Source organism: Ananas comosus, linkage group 18, assembly GCF_001540865.1.
Source record: "Ananas comosus cultivar F153 linkage group 18, ASM154086v1, whole genome shotgun sequence".
Classification (NCBI taxonomy): domain Eukaryota; kingdom Viridiplantae; phylum Streptophyta; class Magnoliopsida; order Poales; family Bromeliaceae; genus Ananas; species Ananas comosus.
Window position 1 is genome coordinate 10,849,985 of NC_033638.1, and position 20,701 is coordinate 10,870,685.

The window sequence follows — 20,701 nt, forward strand, 5'->3', positions numbered from 1 at the left end:
GAAAATAAGACTCGATGTGTAAAAGAGTTTTGGACTGGATTCGTACGAGACTTTGTTTTCCTTGAAACTTTCACGCCGAGACCTTCTCGCGCCCAGTTTGGTAATGCGTTGTTGTACTTTAGACTCGAGAAGACCCAAATTGACAGTCCGCAGTGCAATATGCATCTATCGCGCTAAAAATACATATTTAAGGAATGGATTTTGGCTCAGCCTTTTAGGTCATTCGGAGTGCTGGTGGGCACTTTGGTCACGCCACGGTCGGCACCAATTCTCGATCCAAGGCTAAGAAGGAATCCGAATTGCAGCAGGTCCGCTTAGACAACAATTACGGCCCGACCCGATGGAGACTGGACGGGGCCTCCGCTCCCCGAAAATCACCTCCGCTTTGCCTTCCCGCCAAAACGTCCTACTTTTCTGCCGCCTCCACGCGTCCTCGCCGCGCTACCGTCTCTCTGTCCTTCCTCTGGCGCGGTTTTAGGGTGGGGCGTCGGAGCAGCGGCAATGGAGATGGACGTCCCCGGGGCCGAGGAGCTCGAGTGGCTCGAAAGCAACGCTCTCCTCCTCCCCGAAGAAGGAGAGTACGACGAAGAGGAATACCCCCCGGAGGAAGGCCTCCGAGCAGATCGAGGGGACCGTCGTCCGGATCTATCTCCCCCAAACGTCTCAGGTGCTCCTCGCGATCGTCCAATTCCATGCTCGTTACCTGATATCTCCCGGCCCTTAATAACTCACCAACCTCGAATAGATCCGGAGAACCATGCCGGCAGAAAACGGCTCCGGCCCGACGCTGACAGCGGGGCGGGATGCTCTACGGCACTTCCGCGCGAAGAGGAAGGGGGGAATAAAAGGAGAGCCATGGAAGAGGAGTCGGACGAGGACTGGCTTCGACATCCTCTGCCAAAGGATGCAGCTGCTGGTGCGGCACCGGAGGCGGACGTCCACGTGCTTGATGCAGCAGAGGAGAAGACCATCTCGCGGTTCGCTTGGGAGATCGAGGGAGAGTGTTTGCCGGTGACTGGACCAGGCGGAGAGAGGGTCTATGCTAAGATGACCTCAAGCGCTATAGGCGTGGTCGGGAGCAAGTCAGCCGCAGCAAAATCTACCAGCGGTTAAATCTATATCATTTTGTTCTTAAATTCTGCAACCTATTGTATCTTGCTACTACTGCTAGCTCCGAATCTGTTCTGTGAAGTCTGTTGTTGCTCCACCCACCCGCTCCCCCTTCATTTAAACCATTTTTCGTTCTATTGCGAGCATGCTGCAACCAAAACAAATTCGCAACATGGTTGGACATAATTTGTTATCTTTAATTGATACATTTTGGGGTTAATTTGGAGTCGCATGAAGGGGCCACGTGCTGTTATGCTGCGCGCTTGAATATGCGTTATGCTGCGCGCTTGAATATGCTTCTGCATAGCTCGTTTTCAATATTTTATTGAGTTTGTTCCTTGGCACTTATTAGGATTTGAAGATTTAGACTCCTGAGAAGCCCACTAAGTTTTTAGAGATAGATGGCTTAATAGAATCACGCGAGCATTTAAAAACCAGTAGGCGAGGCGTATTTGATAGATGCTCAGATCTCCTGTTTTGTGTCTCTGTGTGACTCCGCTTGTTCGTGTGTGTGTGTGTGTGATCAAACCATGTGCAGTGGATTGTGTGTGGTGGGTTGTGATCTCCTGCTCTTAAATTCTTCCTTTTACAGACTTCGGTCATTTGTGTTCCTCAGGTGTATATATGCTTTCTGTTCCGACATTATTCATTTGTCCACATGTTATGACAGTATTCTCTGGAGGAGGATAATTGTGTATTGCGATAGTTCTCTCTGAATTCTTTCTGGAGAATAAAACAGGTCGCTCCAATTTTTGCAAATAATAGCATCTAGAATAATATGGAAACAATGTTATCCTTCTCCACAATCTTCATTCTAGAGCACGACCAGTCGATTTTGACAGATATTAGGAATATTTCTCTTCCTATTGTAATCAACAAGTTATCCGCTACTTTTCTTTTAGATATATTGGCAGTGTTATTTGGAGCATATACTATATGTTTACTCCTTTAAGTGGATTATTTTCTGCAGGTCTTCTTTCGGAACCTATTAGTGTATTAAACAAAAGATTGGAGGAAGATGCTTTAGCAAAGGTATAACTCCATCTATAAACCAGTTAAGATTTATTATCTAATTGGGTATTACTTGGAGCTCCTATGTTGTTGCTACTATGAATACTACATTTATACGTAATAGTCCCTAAACTGAAATATGCTTAATACTGTTGACTGCAAGCAAAAGAGTTAGCGACTTCTCCGAACTTGAGTCATTCTTGTAAGTCATAATTAATTTTTTATGATTCTGAAGGCTTTGCAAGAAAGTTTTGGATCACAAGATAACCAAACTTGCCCAGCTGTTCCAGCAGTTAATGAACAACTTTGGGTGGAGAAATATGCACCGAGCTCTTTCACAGAGCTTCTAAGTGATGAGCAAACAAATCGGGAGGTACAGGCAATCCCCATTCTGCTAAAAGGTTTTCAGTTTCTTGGACATTTTGTCAGTTGCTTTTATACTTGAGCTAAATTAGAACTTCAAATTTTACTTTGCTGGTGTTCTGGGCAGGTGCTGCTGTGGTTAAAGCAATGGGATTCCTGTGTCTTTGGATCTCAAATCAGGACTACGACTGATGATGTATTATCTGCTTTACGACGACATTCTTCTGCTATTCACCAACAGAAGTTTGCAAACAATAAGTTCTTTGCCAAGAATAATGGAGCTTCTGTCAAGAGTCAAAATCTCAACTCTTCAAAAGTTGGTGGCAGAGAAACTAGCTTCTCGAAAGGGATAAATAATTTATGGGCCAAAAAGTCCATGGTCAGTAATTCACCTGAACAAAAGGTGGGTGGGCATAATGGTCTTATGCATCATGTTTAAGACTCTAGCACCAGCCTTTTTTTCCTCCTTTTATGCATATATTCAACTTCACTTTTCTTGTGGTAGATAGCAATGACAATGAGCTCAGTTGTCAATCATATAGATTATACTGCTGATGATGAACCTTAATTCTCTTGGTTCTTCATGTTGGAGATATATGAAATTTTCCTTATTAACTTGTTGTCTGACTGGAAAGATAGGAAAAATGAAAACATTGCTAAAGAAGGGATTTCTTTGATACACCCAACTACATGGATATGGTGTATTTTCAATTTCTGTGCACATTCTTCTTGGAACCAACCCTGAGGTTGGAGCTGAGATGACCTTACATCAATGAAAGAAAGAGGTTAACTGGTCAAGTCCATCTCTTGGGAACTTTCCTAGTTTTGCATACTTTCTGATAGTTGCTGCTCATTTTGCTTTCTTGAGTAGTTGAGCCAATTTTGATGTTCAATGATCCTGGGAATCAATTTGAATACTAACTATTCATGTGAAGGACTTGGACAAGGAGTTGCATACCTGATTAATCAAGTAATGCTGAATGACCTAGTCAGGCAAAATAATCTTTTTTATCTTTACAAGTAGCTTATGTTTGATAGTAATGCAATTGCTTCAAGGTAACTGAAAGTTTGCAACTTTATTCTTTTATTGCTCGAAAAAAGTAAAATTAGTAAATGTTTCTTTTGTCTGTTATCAATGATAGATTGCTAAATCTTTTAGCTAAATTGGGCAGAATTTTTATAGACCTTAGCAACAGAGTAATCATTGCTACTACAGACTCTGGTAATTTTATTTGAAATGTGCTTTTTCCCAAAGTTTCCATCGCAGTTGAAAATAATAGCTTTTCTTTATTGCAGGTACTTCTACTTTGTGGTCCTCCAGGACTCGGAAAGACAACACTTGCGCATGTGGCTGCTAAACATTGTGGTTATCGTGTTGTAGAGGTTTTGGACTTCTCATCAGCATTATCCTTCTGCCTTTATTGTCTAAGCAAATCAATTTCTTGTTGAAAGAACAAAGCAAATCCATAGGAGTACAAGAGATTCCATTTAGGTCCCTTAGCAATCTACTTTAGTTCATCTTGTTCCTCTGTGAGATCATTATGTAGGACCTGGGTTCTCTGAAGGCTTGATGAGGTCATATTGTCCATCTCTAAGTGTGAAATAGCACCTACGTTCTTGTTATTTATCATTCAATTCATTGGTATGATCCAATACAAGTTACTTTGTATTCAAAAGGATTTCTGTATATCTTACATTTAGTGTTTGAAGAACTTGGCTCTGTATTTCCATACATTCACCACTTCTAACAAAATGCCATTGAAACCTGTGAAATTACCTTTTAACACTTCCTCCAAATTCATATACATGTAGAAGATGTTTAATTTCCTTATGTTGCCATTGAAAGAAACAAAGATATGCTCGTTTTCCTGCTTGTGCTGCTGTGCACAATTGTAATACTGTATGGCATCTAAAACCGATTAGTAACTCTGATGAGGTGCAGAGTTGCTTGTGCATGCTACTATGTTCATGAAGATGTATGACTAATCCAAAAAGATTGGCTAAAACTACTTTTATTGACTGAGATGCATCCAATAAATTTCCCGTTTCCTAGAAACACTATCACTGTATTACCTGCTTGATCTGCAGTACCTCTGAGAAGTATTTTTGCTCATCACGAGTTGTCTTTGCAGATAAATGCAAGTGATGATCGTTCAGCTTCATCGATAGAATCAAAAATTCTTGATGTTGTTCAGATGAACTCTGTTATGCCAGACTCCAAGCCGAAGTGTTTGGTAAGTTTGCTTGGCCGGATGTTGAAGTGCATTCCTTGTGACATGGTTAAATGTTGCTGACCTTTTACAGGTAATTGATGAAATTGATGGAGCACTTGGTGATGGAAAGGGCACAGTGGATGTGATTTTAAAAATGGTATTGCCTGTCGTTTGTTCAATATTTTGCATACAGACAGCCATAAAAGAATTTTGGTAGTTAGGATTTCGGTGTGAGATTAAAGCCAAACATAGGGACATAAAAGGATCAGCATATGGTGGTAGTTGCTTTATATTTCTGTTAAATGCTTAAAATTTGATAATATTTGCTTTCATAGCTTACAATATGAAATGGTGAGTTCTGTGAATTTGTGCATTGTTGTCTCTTTTATATTTTTCATATTTTGAATACTGCATCTTCTCTTAAATGCTCCGATGAAAAATGTGCCATTTTCATGCAGGTGGCTGCTGAAAAGAACTGCAATTCTGATAAGGGAAATGTCACTCAGGGAGCTCAAAACCTGAAGGCTCCCTCAAAGAGAGGACATAAACCGACAAAATTGTCTAGGCCTGTAAGAACGAAAATTGATACAAATTTGTTGAACTTGATTGTATTATTTGAACACAATTGCTATTTGCGTAATGGTGATACAAATTTGTATAGGTGATTTGTATATGCAACGACCTCTATGCACCAGCTTTGAGGCAGCTACGCCAAGTAGCAAAGTGAGCACTTTAACTTACAAATTTAGCTGTCAGTTCTGACCTTTACTTAGGGCTGATGAAAACCATTAATAATTGCATGCACTGCTAAAACTACTTAACTCCTTCCGTCAGCTTACAAGGATTACTGATAAACTTTACAGGGTTTATATGTTTGCACAGCCAACAGTTACTCGTATTGTAAACAGGTATTCACGAGGACGTTCGGAATGAAGTACACTCTTTATTTTCCTTTTTCTTGTTATTCATTCAGCTTTCACGAATTATGCTTTTATCTGCTTTATCTTTTTGTATGTATTCATCCATTATTGCTGATTGTGGCAGGCTGAAGTATATTTGCAACAGAGAAGGATTTAAAACAAGCACAATTGCTCTCTCTGCACTCGCTGAATATACCGGTTTGTGTTGCTATTCACCAAATTTTCTAAAAATAGTAAACCTTGTTTTGCCAGTACGAGATATCATTTTGTCTCTTTAAATACTCATACTACCACACACTTGAATGATCGTAGTGGAATATCTCATGGATTTGAGGCGTGTTAAACTGAAGAAACATTTTGTATTAAATTTCTTTTGCCATGACTTCTTTATATTGTTGCGTCTTTACATTAGCAAATGTTTGTTGGCATTTGATTGTAATACTTGTTTAGCTGTTGAATTTTTTTTTTTTGATTAAACAGGGATTTACGTTTCGCTGTTGAATTTCAAACTCATTAAGAATCTTTCATTGATGGAACAATGTACTGAGAGAAGCTTAATGGTATCATTAGAGTGTCCATGCATAATGTGTCTTAGTGTTCATATTATATTTTGTACTTGACAATGCACGATTGCTCAGAGAGCATTTAATGACTACTGCTGTTCAATAATTTATGAACATCTCCATTTTTTTTTTTGCTTTCGTGATTCTTGACATTTCTTTCAAATTGATATTCCTTGTAACTAATAAATGGATTTTTTTTTGTGAGAGTTGCGTACTTGCACGAATGATGTATGAATGTTGAGACTGATACCCCAGATATTGCTGTCGCACATAGTAGTGACGGTTTCACATATGAAATATTGCCGGGTTGTATTATGCTGCACCGAAGTTATCATTTTGATTGTGACCTATGCTGTTTATTTTAGTCTTAAAGATTTTTATGTTCCTTCTACTTATACCGTTTCTTTTTTCTTTTCCTGAGAAATTGATTACAATAATGGATAAATTCATTTAAACCATGGGGAATTATATTTATATGTCTGTAATAAAAAAAAGATATCCAGATATCTGCTTTTCCCTTAGAGATGTTCTTGACTGCAAGTTAATTTATTGATTTATTTGCAGAATGTGACATTCGATCATGCTTAAACACACTCCAGTTTCTTCATAAGAAGAAAGAGGTGCTCAACATTGTAAGTTAACAGCACACACATTTATATCTGCTCAAAAGCCTGATGGATTGTACATAATTTCTAATAATGAGCTTTACTGACAAACAGTTAGAGGTTGATTCTCAAGTAATTGGTCAGAAGGACATGTCGAGAAGTATTCTCGATGTATGGAAGGAGGTGTGTTACTTTCATATTTGTTGTGATCCTCTATGTGTGGGAAAATGGTATCCATCGTAATCTTGATTTTGAGAGAGTTGCGGGTCAAGTTTTGGGCAGTCATCCCCTCCCTCCAATTTTAGAATCTACATTTGAGATTGGATAGTCATATTCTATGTTTTGCTAAAACGACATTTTATTGAACATAGGTTTTCCATAAGAAAAATATGAAGCGTGGAGGAAAGGCTTTGAAAGGTCGCATTGGACAAAAGGATATGAACATTTTGCACTCCCTCATATCTAACCGGTAAGACAAACTGTGTTTAATGAATAATGCTATATTTCTGACTCTCTTGGATGATATTGCCAATCATCATCCCAAACTCACCTGGCAGTGGGGAATATGAGTTGACCTTGGATGGTATTCATGAGAATTTTCTGCGTCTTTCCTATCACGATCCACTGATGCGAAAGACTGTAAGTACCTTGAAATATGTCTTTAGTTTACCAAATCTTCTTTGATTTTTTTTGTTTTTTAATATCTATGCATCACATGCTGGGAACTTACTGTATATACTACTGAAAGGTCAAATGTCTTGATATTCTTGGAACTTCTGAATCACTGCTTCAGTATGTTTTCCGAACTCAACAAATGTCACTCCAAGGTCAGAGTGCACTCTGGTTGTTATAAATAAAACCTATTCTTTCTTTAAGCATTTGACCAATGATTGTCAACTCTATCAGCCTATCAACCTCCACTTGTGATCACTATGAGCCACCTCATATCGCAAGTTGGGAAGCCAAATATTGAATGGCCCAAGAATTTACAGAGGTAGTTTTCCTTTGCTGTACAGTCATAATACTTGAGTATTGTTATTAAGTGACTATGTACAATTTTCAGATGCCGAGCGATGCTTGTAGAAAAGAAAGATTTACTGAAGGCTTGGCAAAACAACCTCTCACCATCTATTTCAAGGCACCAATCAATACAATCTTTTGTAGAAGATATTGTTTCTCCGCTCTTACATATTCTGTCATCACCAAATTTGAGGCCGGTAACTCTCTCTTCAACCTGCTTTATCATAAATAAACTTAGTTTTTTGTACCTTGCATTTGAAAGGCAGGAATTATTTGTAGTTGGAATATGATAATATAACCATAGTCCAATAAGGCAATAACTTTATTAACTTATTCAGAAGATTTCTTAACACATCTTTCAGGTGGCATTGCATTTACTGTCAGAGAGAGAAAAGGATGATCTAGCGCAGCTGGTCGATACAATGGTTGCCTATTCAATAACATACAAAAACTCAAAGCCTGAGCCTCTAGAAAAGATACTGAGGCATGGAACCTCAGCTGATGCTTCTCCACTTTTCCTCGACCCTCCTATTGATGACTTTGTGAAATTTAAGGTCTTTCCTTACTCCAATTGTCTTTATCTTCAATTTGTGTCTGCATATTTTGACAGGCTACATTTGGACAGCAGGGCTATCAATCTGAACATTCTGAGCTTTCTTTAGCCATGAAGCAAGTTTTGCTGCATGAAGTGAGCCATCTTAACTTCTTTGAGACCTTGTCTTCCTACCATGTTTTTTTGGTTGCTCTCTTTTTGAATGTTGATTTTCCCCCAGTTTGTTGATATAATAAAGCAACATCACTGCTTGCAATATTTTAATCTAATAACAAACTAATATGCTTTTCATACTTACCCTAACATTAACTTGAGCCAGAGCATATATAACTTTTCAGATAACTTCCTGATCGACTACATTCTTCTTAGTTATGTTTCCCTGTATGATTGAATTGCCATGGGCAAATGATGATTTTTACATGGAGTGAATATAAACACCTTCTCTTTAGGAAAATAAAGGAGAAATAACTTGGCACATAGCTGAAAAGATGCAACTTTTCTTTTTAAATTTCTGGAAAGGAAAAATGTTGTAGAACACATACGTGAAGAGTGGACGCTCATTTTTTATTTTTTTTCTATCCTACATATATTTTCTTTCTCTGATAGAATTATGACTTCAATTTTATTTGATGGCCTAGGGTTTATAAGCCACAATTTATCAATTTGGTAGTGCTGGCCTAGGACATTTTTGGACATCCAAATTAATGGTCCACAATTTACCGACTATTGGACTTTGGGCTTGGCATATTTTTTTGACTTAGTGATTTTCTTTTGACCTATTTAAGCTGAGATAGCTGCTTAGAGAAGATAATGTTTGGATATTGTTTGCTTAGTCTTGTTGCATCTCAAGAACGACACATCATAATAATGCTACACCTTTGACTGCGCAGGTTGAGAAGCACAGAATTCTCCAAGATAGTGTCAGCAAATCCTTAAATCTGGCTACTGAAGGAAGTAACAAGAACGAGGCTTCGACAAAAACATATGCTACAGAAGTTAATGTCATGAACAACCCTATGCAAACACCTGTTGACAAATCTTGTAAACAGAAATCACCATTCAGCCAGAGACAAAAGACAGACTGCACTGCTCGAATCTCATCTTCTGGCATGAATTTTAAAGCTCCAGTAACTTCAAACAAGCCGTCTAAACACTCATCAAATTTCTTTGATAGGTAATTTCAACAAAAGCTTTCTCTGGTAACTTCAGAACTGTCAATTTACTTATAAATGCTCTATGCTTTACATGTTTTACATATTGAGCATAATCTTGGTCTTACTCTTATGGCGGCGAGGTTACTTCTCAACACCCATTCGGAAATTATGTTTAAGGAAAGTTTGGGGACATATTGACAGATCAAAGAGTTCATTGATATGAGACTTAGGTCTCAACCTGCTTAATTTTATAGAGATGATGAAGAAGCTGGACAAATGGAAAGAGCAAAAAGAAGATAGGAAAATCTGAAAAGAAAAAGGGAAATAGAAGAAAAAACAAAGTAAAATGAAAAGAAACAGAAGCAGGGACACTAATGGGGGTCAAGGAAGAATTTAAACAACCAATACCAAGCTGTCAACCTTGGACAGAAGCAAGCTCTAATCCAAACAGCTATCTTTGAATTAAAGTAAATTGTTATCGACGAATATTAACAGATAGAATGTTAGCTTTATAAAATGTTGTTTGCAATGAGCAGGTTTAGAAAAGAGAGTGGCATGGACTCCAAAAATCAGATAGCAAATTTCCAGAAGACAGCAACTATTGAAAGAGATTCACGTCCTTTACTCTTCAAATACAATGAGGTACGCAGTCCATTTTATCCATGCTGGTGCAATCTCCACTGTGGATTGAATATACTTAAATCTACTGATCATGTGGTGACTTGTATATACTTTAACATGTGGTAACCTTACAAAAGCAACAAATGCCTATTTTCTTTGTTAAGCAACTGGATTGGACAAACTGAAGAAGGATCGTGAATGTAGTCAAAATTAGCGAGTAGGTATCAAGACAGTATTAGAAAAGAGCAGTAACAGTAAGTTGGTAAAGCTAGAAACTGTAATAGATGAGAAAACAAGTGAGCTCTAGACTAATGAATAGAGATAATAGCAATAAGAAAGTGGGCCAACATTTTCTGAAACTTATTTGCCTTGGATATTCTAAATAGGAGATCTGCATCCCCTTTTAGCTTCATATGCAGTGATGAGCATTAAATAGATGTTTGCATGCTGATGCTTTGCAGTAAAAAGAGATTGCCAAACAACTAATCAGCAACTGAACTAGGAAGAAATTTTCACTTTTATTTCATGTTAACTTATGAACTAGTGAGTCAGTAAACAAAGGCGGTGAACAGATGCTAGCCACATTTTGCTTGCAAAAGCTGTTCAAACATTGAAAAAGGTTTTTGAGTCAAGCAGAAAACTGAAAAAGCATTATCCCAATGCAACCGTTTGATATCCAGCTTGAATTTCGTCAACGTACTGGATCCTGTAACTTGCCTTCAACCGCTTGCCCACTGAAAGTGCTGTCAGAATAATGTATTTCTAGCTTGCTTAATGGAGACTTTCTTTTACTTCAAATTTGATATATCTAGCAAATCACTGTCAAAATTTTATTGATGCTTGCTTATGAATGTAATTGCTTTCAGGGTTTCACAAATGCAGTGAAGAGACCTGTAAAAATTCGTGACCTGCTGCTCTAAGATTCTATTAGTGCATTTTTTCTGTAAATTATAATCTTTAATCTTATTTATTTGAAGCATTCTCTTCTTAATCTTTTCCGCCTGTTTCTACTTTTCTTTTTCAATATTGTTGTTTCAAGTTTACAACAGATGAAGCACACCAGAAGTAAGCCATTCAGCTAATACAAAAGTCATCAAGCCAAAAAAAAAAAAAAAAAAAAAAAAAAAAAAAAAAAAGAGAGAAAAATCCTCAACTTCTCAATACAAAAAAAAGTCTTGCGTTTAACCTTTAAAGACAAGCTGGAAGTTTCGCCAAGGGGTGCCTATATAGCATTTTATCTTATATCTGTTAGCACTGACGGTTATTTTTATTGGCACTTTTAGCGAGCCTCGTGGCTCTCCAAATGCTAGGACTTGGGAGTCGTAGAACAGCAGCATGTGATATAAGAGAAAGTAGTCAGCATCCAACGAAGCGAAGATGTTTGAGAACGCTAGTTACCCCGTAGCCGAGCCAAATTTGTTAATTATATAGGGTAATTGCATTGTGTAGTGGTACTCTACGGTGGCTTCACAGGTCGGGGTTTAAACCTAAAGTAGGCGTGGTTTTGTGGGGTTTTCGGGTCCCTTCGGTGAAAATCCAAAAAATAAAATTAAAAAAAGGAAAAAAAAAACAAAATTCTTTTTGTGATGTATTGCCCGTGGTGGGGAATTTGAAATGCCCAAGTCTTCATGAGAAAATCAGTACGATTAACTGCACAATTATTTGGGTCTCCAACTTTTGCCCGTTAGTTAATTTGTTTTAATTCTCAATCTTGTAGTTTTTACAACAAAGCATCCCGTATCTAGTATTCATTTTAATTGCATTTTTGCGGTCGAGACTCGAAAGGTCCATCAAATCGGATAAAAAAATGACCTCATAGGAAGCTTTGGTACCAGCATGAAACTTTCTATTAAAGTTAGCTAAGGTTCAAATGGCATATACTTGGATTAAAATAACTAATAATTATCAAAACATTAATTATAATAATTAAAATTTAAGAAAAAAGAGATAGGACTAATGATGCAATTGATTTGAACGGAATGCACATGCGCTCTCAAAGACAACTTATTCTCGCTCCCAATTTCGTACACTATCACCTATAGTTAAAACATGCATTCTGTCACGGCGTCTGCATTTTGTCGATCCACATGACATCGAAAGGAGACCGGAAAAGGATACTCCAACTAAAGAAGCAACGACATCTCTCCTTTCTTTAATTTCTCAGCCAAACAGAGCTGAGGGTCAGAAGTGTTGGAGATGGATTAGTAATAGCGCTTTAATGTGAAATCACTTTATATATATATATATATTTTTTCTTTTACAGATGGAAGACGGAGGAATCCAAATACCCCACAGATCAGACCGAGGAATCCAAATACCCCACAAATCTGAAAACTAAAAATCTTTCCAGAAGAGAAGATCCTTAGCTTGCTAGTGCTATGGGGCAGGGTTCTAACCGTGGATAATTTGCTTAAGACAAAATGGACTAAAGAGAAAAAGATGTAAACTATCTAAAAATGGATACGAGACAGTGTACCGCGTTTTTGCGGAATGCGCTTAATTACTTTCGGACTATCTTCTCACGATCAGTGACCAATAAATTAGTAGGAAGCAATGTGTGCGAGGTGCTGAATAGTTTTACGGCATAGTATAGTGTCCGGCAACAATTTGTTGGCAACAATTCAGCTATAGTTGGATATTTGTAGAAAGTTGGTACTTTGGGAGAGCATCGCAAGCCATAGGCCATGATCTGTTTTGCCCTTTTTTTTTTTTTTTTTTTTTAGGCAATGAATAAAATAGAAAGTTTACTATTTTTTTCCCTAAATAAATAAAAAAAAAAAACAGGTAGATATGAACTCCTGTATCATTTATAAACACTCGTACATCGTGCATCTTCTTTCTCCTTGCTTGATTATCTGGGGTAACCGGATCGCAGCACTACAAAGCTCTTCTACGCTTCGGTTTGTTTGGAAGCCGACTGAGACAGCAGTACATGCGTTGTTGTCGCTATCTATCTGTAGTTGTTGGCTGGTCTACAAGCATGCAATTAATGACGGGCCGCTGGCCCACTGGCTCAATCATAGAGTCTCCAGCATAAGAGAACAATAGAGGCCAGAGTAATCAGTAATCACGGCTCGCACACCGACGGCCTTTAACTTTACACTCCCGTCCGCGGGTCCAGTCAAAACCCTTTCGTCCCCTGCCTCCCCTCGTCACCCCACCACCCTTCTTTCATTCGTTTGCTTTTCTTTACTTAACCCTCTGGATTCCTCCCTCTCTCCTTTATTAATTTCCTTCTTTACACCAACCGTTTGCTTGTTTGTTTTTATTTTTTTTATTTTTTTTATGTAAGTGATAAAAAATTTAATGATTAGTATCTAAAATTTTAAATTTAAAATTCTGTTTANAAAAAAAAAAAAAAAAAAAAAAAAAAAATCCTTCTTTACGGTACTCCCTTCTTCATCAGCTTTCCACTGCCACCGATACCTCCTCTTTCTGTAATGCCCCCACAACCCGGCCCTTACTGCTGCTTTTTTTGTTTTTAAATCCTTCTCCTTCTTCTTCTCCTTCTCCTCCTCCTACTCCTCCTCCTCCTCTTGTAGTTGTAACTTGTAAATGCCTCTCCTCTTTAATCTCTCTCTTGCTTGTCGTTTTTAATGCTCGTATGATTTTGTATGGCGAGCGGCGCGCGTACTTCCTTACTCGACATCTTCTTGCTCCTCTTCTTCCTCCTCTCCCTCCACTTGGGCTGCTGCTTCTCCCCGAGCCGCAGCCAAGATGATCCAGACCCGCAGCACGCCCGTCCGAAGAGGAGAAAGATTTCTCCTCTTTCCCCCTCCCCTCCCGCGTCCGACCCCGACTCCGACTCCGACTCCGGCGATGCGAGACCCGATCGGAACGGCGGCCTCGGCCTCGGCCTCTCTCTGACCTCCGTCCGATCTTACCTCAGACGCTTCTTCTCCGTCCCCAAGCGCGGCGGCAGGGAAGACATCCGGTCCCCTCCCGTCGACCTCTCGCCGTGCCCGTGCCCGTGCCCTCGCATCGCGGCCGACAAATCCCCTTCGTCCGGGTCGGCAGGCATCTCGGCGGCCGACTGCCCCTGCCCTCCGGGTACGAAGCACACGTCGTTCGCGTCCCGCGCGGACGTCTTCGCCTGCTCGGCGTGCGGCGAGGTGCTGACGAAGCCCCACCTCCTGGAGCTCCACCAGGCCACGAAGCACTCCCTCTCCGAGCTCTCCGACGCCGACTCCGGCAAGAACATCGTGCGCATCATCTTCCTGTCGGGCTGGAAGGGGAGGGCGCCCCCCACCGTGCGCCGCATCCTCAAGGTCCACAACACCCAGCGCACCCTCGCGCGCTTCGAGGAGTACCGCGACCTGGTCCGCTCGCGGGCGGCGCGGCGGGGCGGCGGCGCGGAATTCGAGCGCTGCATCGCCGACGGGAACGAGCGGCTGCGCTTCTACTGCTCGACGATGCTGTGCTCGCTGGGGGGCGGGGCGTGCGGGAGCCCTTACTGCTGCACCTGCGGGATCGTGCGCCACGGCTTCGCGGGGAAGCAGGCCGACCTGGACGGCATCGCCACGCACGCCTCCAGCTGGGGCGCCCACGCCTCGCTGCCCGACGACCTGGAGCGCGAGTTCGCCTACCTGCGCGCGCGCAGGGCGATGCTGGTCTGCCGGGTGGTGGCGCGAGCGCGAGCGCGGACGAGCAACTGGAAGCCGCGGAGAAGGGGGCGGGCGGGGCGTTCGACTCGGTGGCGGCGGGGGACGAGCAGCTGTTGGTGTTCAATCCCAGGGCTGTGCTGCCGTGCTTCGTAATTGTTTACTCGGCATGAGCGCGAGCACGAGCGCGAGCGCGAGCGCGAGCACGAGCACGAGCTGAGCTCGCGGCGTTGCGTGTGACGTGTCCGGTCTAGACTCTAGACTCTAGACTCTAGACTCTAGAGGGGTGTCCCCTGCTCTCTCGTCCCTTCCCTCCCTCTGTCGTGAATCCAGTCGCTCCGCGTGCTGCGACTGCGACATCGGATAAACTGGCCTCGCCGCCGGCGCGCTGAGATCTGACGGTTGTAGTTGCTGCGTACGTACGTTGGATGTCCATAAGCAACTTGCTCGCTGTTGTTTTTTTATTTAAATTAAGACTGTAGATAAATATGGCTACAGATTTGGGCGTTTCAACTTTATTAGTAAATTAATTAATCATGCAATCATATTGTTCGGTGCAGAGCACAAAGACATTCCATCCGTAGATCAAGACTGTCGAAGCCTTTATTCTAAAAAAAGAAAAATTAAATCAAATTAGGTTATCTGCGGGGAAGAGTTTGAGAAACAAGCATAATTTCAGGAGTGGCTTGATGAGCTGGATTTAAGGCTGAGTTGGATCATCATGGACATTCAATCTCTGCTTTTACAAATATCTTACAGAATTTTTGCTTTATTACCAGCTCTCTGTATTAGATCCTATCAGGAAGGTTTACGTGCGTTTTATCCCACTAATACTATCTATCCAAACGTCAACCTAATTTTCAACAAATGTAATTAATTTAATACTAAATAAAGCGTTCTCAATTAGACGGTAAGGATGATCCTTCTATTCGCGCCCTTCTCGTTGGATTAGGATCAGCGTTCTATTAGCACCTGGCCTCCTCGCAGGATTATCTACGAGCACCTCCTCATAAGGATTTTTATCCAGTTTTTTTCAACTTCGCGTTCCTGTCTTACAAATTAAGTTGAAGAAGCACGTACAAGCAAATATTGAATCTTGCAAAATCAGGCAAAGCTGAAATATATCTCAAATTAAATCAGCTTAACAAGAAGTGAAAATCAATTTTAAACATCACATTGTAGTTTGTTTGCAGCACGTGTTATTATGAGCCTTACAGAGACCAACTGAAATGAGCGAGGTCTGAAATAATCAATTAAAAAGATGCATCGCTAGAGAAGTTGCTGTTTCATGAGAAACAAGGGCATCTAACCTAAGTTCACACACCCGACACCCGACCGACGTACATCAGAGACTAGTTTTGCAAATATACACATCACAAAAAGTCCCGACTATTTTTTTGACGAGCTGGTTAACGACAAAATAAGGCATGTTAAAGCAAGTCCGATGAATCTCACATTGTTTCTTTTGCAGGGCAATAGCCAATAGAGCATCTCGAGCAGCAACCCTGCAGGAGATTGCATCAAACAGTGAAGATATTGCCGACTCCTGGGGTGTTATTTAGTTTGTAGTGCTGCAAAAATGTTAATGTGAAGAATCATCATGTTATAGGCAGAAAACACATGGATGAGGCTAGATTAGGAATACCACAACAAAATGGAGACCTTCAGAATCTGGTCTCGGTTCCCTCTCATCTTCTTGTTCTGCCAAGTCAATCCTTTGTACATTGATGAGCTACTCACATTTTTCATCTAATAAAAAATAAAGAGTCGTGGTCACTATACTGTTTGATTTTGTAAATTTAATAATGATAGGTTTGTAAGGAATGCCATTCCATCATCACACAAGAACATGTAGGACTAGATATATACGCGACAAACTTACTAGTCTGGAACCCTGTTGACACAGGAAACGAATATTAAATGAAACTTACTAGTCTAGAACTCTGTTGACACAGGAAACAAATATTAAATGACTTCAAATCATGAAAATGTACAAAATGAAATTTAACGTTTGGAACTTCATATCCAAGTAGTGAGATCACATGCCTACAAATGACAAAAACTCACATATTTATAGAGAAGAATGTGTTTAAACTTCAAGATGTGCAAACTACTTAGTTTAACTTTATGCCGTGGATGATTCTCCCATTACCGAGTACTACATCATCTCAAACTTTTAACTAATCAAAACTAGCTAATAGATACATATTATTGTGTGCGGGTCTTATTGAGATCTTAGCTACCTCCATATTTTGTAGCTAAATTTATTTTTTTATTAAATGAAGCATGTAGCATGCTACTTTTTCTCAAAAAAAAAGAAAAGAAAAAAGAAATACATATTAATAGATATCACTCCGTTTCCTTGGAGGTGTTCTCTTTATCAAAATTACACAATATGCTATATGCCGACTGAAAACTCAAGCAACACACCAGATCAATGATGCGCAAATCAAAATTAAGATATTTCGTGCTTTATTGCCCTACAAAGAATCGGGTTTGCTCAAAAGAAGCCATCCTATGGCTTCGGTGCTCTTTAATCTTCACATGTACAGTTATAGCTAATTTAAAAAGTCTAAATTGAATTACCAGATTACTTATCTTATCAGGTTCAGTTCACGTATTTGAAAGTTGAACCAAATTAGGCTAGCTTACGAGAAAAGTAGGCCAAGCCCCGCACGCATCTGTGTGGCTGCTTCAATGTGTGGTTGGCCCCTACAAGATGGTGGTATTGTTTCCTCTTTTTTTGGGAACGTAGTTAAACTAAATTATTAAGGTTATATGCAGGATCCAACTTCTCCAAATTAATCTCGACCACCGAACAAAACTTTTGTTGAACTTACACGGATGAAATGGTCCGCTCACACTTTAATAAAGACAAATTATTACTCGGAGAGAAGCAAAATGTTATTTACTATAAAGCACGGGGTATAGCGTTGATGAGAGTGATCTAGTAGCAATTACACCATTACAGTCATGAACTATAAATCCATGTAGTCACTACAGTAATGAGACTAAACACAATATTTATTTCCTAGACAGTTCTCTCGGTGTAGTAGAATATGACAGAATAAAAAAATCACCCCCACAATGAGTTTACTAAATAAAACAAAACATTTAAGAAAAAATAGTATTGGAGAGGAGACTGATATGCTATATGTGACATCGCCCTCTTCACCAATATTACAATTGCATCCAAACAACCGTTAAAATGGTTAAAATTGAGACGGCTTAATAAATGAGTAAAATAAATAAATTGAAATTCCCTATAAAATAAGGTGTATATATTTTTTTTCTTCAAGTATTCTAAGCATTTCATATGACTCCAATCATTAAATCAACCGTCCAAAATTTAATGTTGAAAAGAAGGGATATATTTAATTAAACTCATATAGTCTCTCAAAACAATTTCGGCCTTTAATTCTGTTATATATATATATATATATATATATATATATATATATATATATATATATANATATATATATATATATATATAGAGTCCGGCTACTATACTATCGATAGTACCAAGCTCTTGGTACTGTTGAGTTTTCTACCGTTAGATCTACTCTTTGATCATTTCCACCCGTTAGATTATACAATTAAACCAACCACCCACTCAACCCTAGGAGACCACTATCAATTTAACCGGGGACCATTATCACCCTAACCGCACATCTATTCATCCAACGGCCAAAAACTCAATAGTACCAAAGACTTGGTATTATTGATAGTATAGTAGCATAATTCTATATATATATATATATATAATATGTGGATTTGAATGAATATTCTAAATAGTATATTGACCAAATACAGATCGAGATGACTAGCTACATAGAGACTTGACCAAATACTAGCGCAATTACCCGGAACTGCACTTCCCCATTCAACTTCAACCTTCCAAGCTGACTCCCACCTCACCAACCATGCATGTTGTGGTATTGGCCTGCCTCCTTAACTATACCAATACATCCGATCGTCAAACGAGACAATAAAAATTTACTGAATCTTTAATTACGAAGGTGGTCAAATTCTGTGCTCCGGAGAACGGACGCAACCACTTTCCTGCAAGCGTGCATGACTCGCAACTTATGTAAGATCTCAACTGTTCCCGTTATCTTTACTCTTTAGTTAATAGCATAACTCGGCCGTTGTTATTTTTATAAGTTGATGCTTTTAGTCGTGTACTCGTGTTTATCAATCGGTCATGTATTCAACATTTGCAAATTAAATTACCTCCAACCATCGCACCTGTAATTAGATCTGGTTCGGTAATATAGCGGCTAGCTAAAAGCATTATTTTATATTATGAAAGATTAAAAAAATATGTAAGTGTTTGTATTTTTTTTTTTCTTTTATGCTGTAAAATTATGATTTTTACTATCAATGAAGAAGCATGTGGCTACTTGCTTTGCTCCACCGGCGAAGCAAACGCAGTTTTATAGTCTCAAAGAGAAAAAGATTGAGAGCATTTTTAAATATTTTCAGACATTTTATATTACAAAAATAATATTTTATTTTAACTATCATATTACGGAGCTAGGTCTAAGTTGTTTGGTCAAAAAATGAAGCACTCTACACGCTGGATGACGCCAAACAGACGAAAATTGTATACCTAAACAAATCTGCTGGTGGGAAAGTGTTAACAGAGTACTCTTCACAGGATTTTGCCATAATTGTTGCTTTACTGGTTTTATTTGGTTAATTGATAATTAAATAGATAATTTTCTAATCCTATTTCATTTATAAACCAACCAAGATATTGCTTGGTGTGAGAATTTCTATTTTGGGGATAGTAAAAAAAAAAAAATTACGAACCAAAATTTCCAATCATGATTTTTTTCTGCATTTTTTTTGGGCTGAAATAGTGAAAATTAGTTAATGTAAAGAGGATTTTGCAAGTCCACTGCCACCACAACTTACTTGAAATAAAGGGATAGCTTATTCACTAATTTTCGATGAAAACAGTAAAATTATTTACCGTTATTCTTATTCTATCTCCTACCAAACACTACTTACATTACTGGAGTGAATTATAGGATTTTAAGCAATGCTAGGTTTGCAAGCCAAAATGGACAGTAACTCTGCAACACCCTTTTTGTTAGTATTGTCACTCATTTGTTTACTAAAAACTGAAAAGCGGGTGAGGTAAATCCTAGACACCCTTTGATGAGGGTTTATTAAGAGTACGTACAACCCATGTTTGGTTGTAGAATTAGGTCCTGTTTGGATGCATAGTTAAAAAGCTTTATGAAATTTTTATTCTATGATTTTAGTCTAAATGAAATACGGAATTCTGTAACTATAAAAAAATTCCACAGTTTTATTTTTAAGCTGTTTGAATACAGATCATACAATTCCCCAGTATTTATAACAATTAAATTTCTAAAATTTTAAAATTCAAAATTCAAAATTCAAAATTTAAAAATAAAAATTTAAAAATTAAAATTCAAAATTCAAAATATAAAATTAAAATTTAAAATTTTAAAATATAAAAAATTTAAATAGAAATTTATCTTTTAAATTGAAATTTGAAATTTGGATTTGAATTTAAAATTTAAAATTTGAAATTTTGAAATTTGAAATTTGGAAAGTTGAAATCTTGAACTTTTTGAAATTTGAACTTTTTGAAATTGAATTTAGGAATTTGAAATTTGAAATTTGACAAGGTTGAAAGCTTGAAAGTTGGAAATTTGAAATTGAGATTTGAAATTTGAAGTTTGAAAGTCTCGAAATTTGAAATTTGAATTGTAAAATTTAAAATTTAAAATCAAAATTAAAATTGAATTTTAAAATTTTAAATTTTGAAATTTAAATTTTTATTTTGAAATTTAAAATTTAGAAATTGATACATCTTTGGGAGCCCAAAATTGTGAAATTTTTTTTCTTTGGTTAAAGTGGATTGTAAGTTTACTCCATTTTTTGGAGTATAGTATAACTATACTCTAAAAATTACGTTATTTTTTT

The 20,701-nt window shown here is 38.5% G+C and overlaps 2 protein-coding genes across 4 annotated transcripts; both read left to right on the forward strand.

The window, feature by feature from the left end:
- On the forward strand, positions 264-11,183 carry LOC109723884 (chromosome transmission fidelity protein 18 homolog). Of its 3 annotated transcripts, XM_020252379.1 has the most exons (24): positions 264-667; positions 746-1,108; positions 2,081-2,142; positions 2,357-2,494; positions 2,612-2,887; positions 3,781-3,867; positions 4,617-4,718; positions 4,789-4,854; positions 5,156-5,266; positions 5,359-5,420; positions 5,561-5,605; positions 5,742-5,815; positions 6,745-6,812; positions 6,900-6,968; positions 7,157-7,254; positions 7,343-7,424; positions 7,534-7,612; positions 7,692-7,779; positions 7,849-8,002; positions 8,168-8,359; positions 8,431-8,493; positions 9,249-9,532; positions 10,049-10,154; positions 11,000-11,183. In XM_020252379.1, the coding sequence occupies exons 1-24, from the start codon at positions 502-504 to the stop codon at positions 11,051-11,053; spliced, it is 2,889 nt and encodes a 962-aa protein (XP_020107968.1). In that variant the 5' UTR covers positions 264-501; the 3' UTR covers positions 11,054-11,183. The 3 variants fall into 3 exon arrangements, with proteins under 3 accessions (XP_020107968.1, XP_020107966.1, XP_020107967.1); XM_020252377.1 differs by having other exon boundaries at positions 264-1,108; XM_020252378.1 differs by having other exon boundaries at positions 264-1,108; positions 8,434-8,493.
- On the forward strand, positions 13,487-15,453 carry LOC109724280. The gene is given in 2 exon segments (XM_020253053.1): positions 13,487-14,758; positions 14,761-15,453. Coding segments are annotated over 2 exon segments (1,158 nt in total). The 5' UTR covers positions 13,487-13,747; the 3' UTR covers positions 14,908-15,453.

Coding starts and splice junctions, on each gene's coding strand:
- LOC109723884 (XM_020252377.1), top strand. CDS start 502: ATGGAGATGGACGTCCCCGGGGCCGAGGAGCTCGAGTGGCTCGAAAGC. Junction 5,606..5,741: donor GTTACTCGTATTGTAAACAG/GTATTCACGAGG, acceptor TGATTGTGGCAG/GCTGAAGTATATTTGCAACA. Junction 9,533..10,048: donor TCATCAAATTTCTTTGATAG/GTAATTTCAACA, acceptor TGCAATGAGCAG/GTTTAGAAAAGAGAGTGGCA.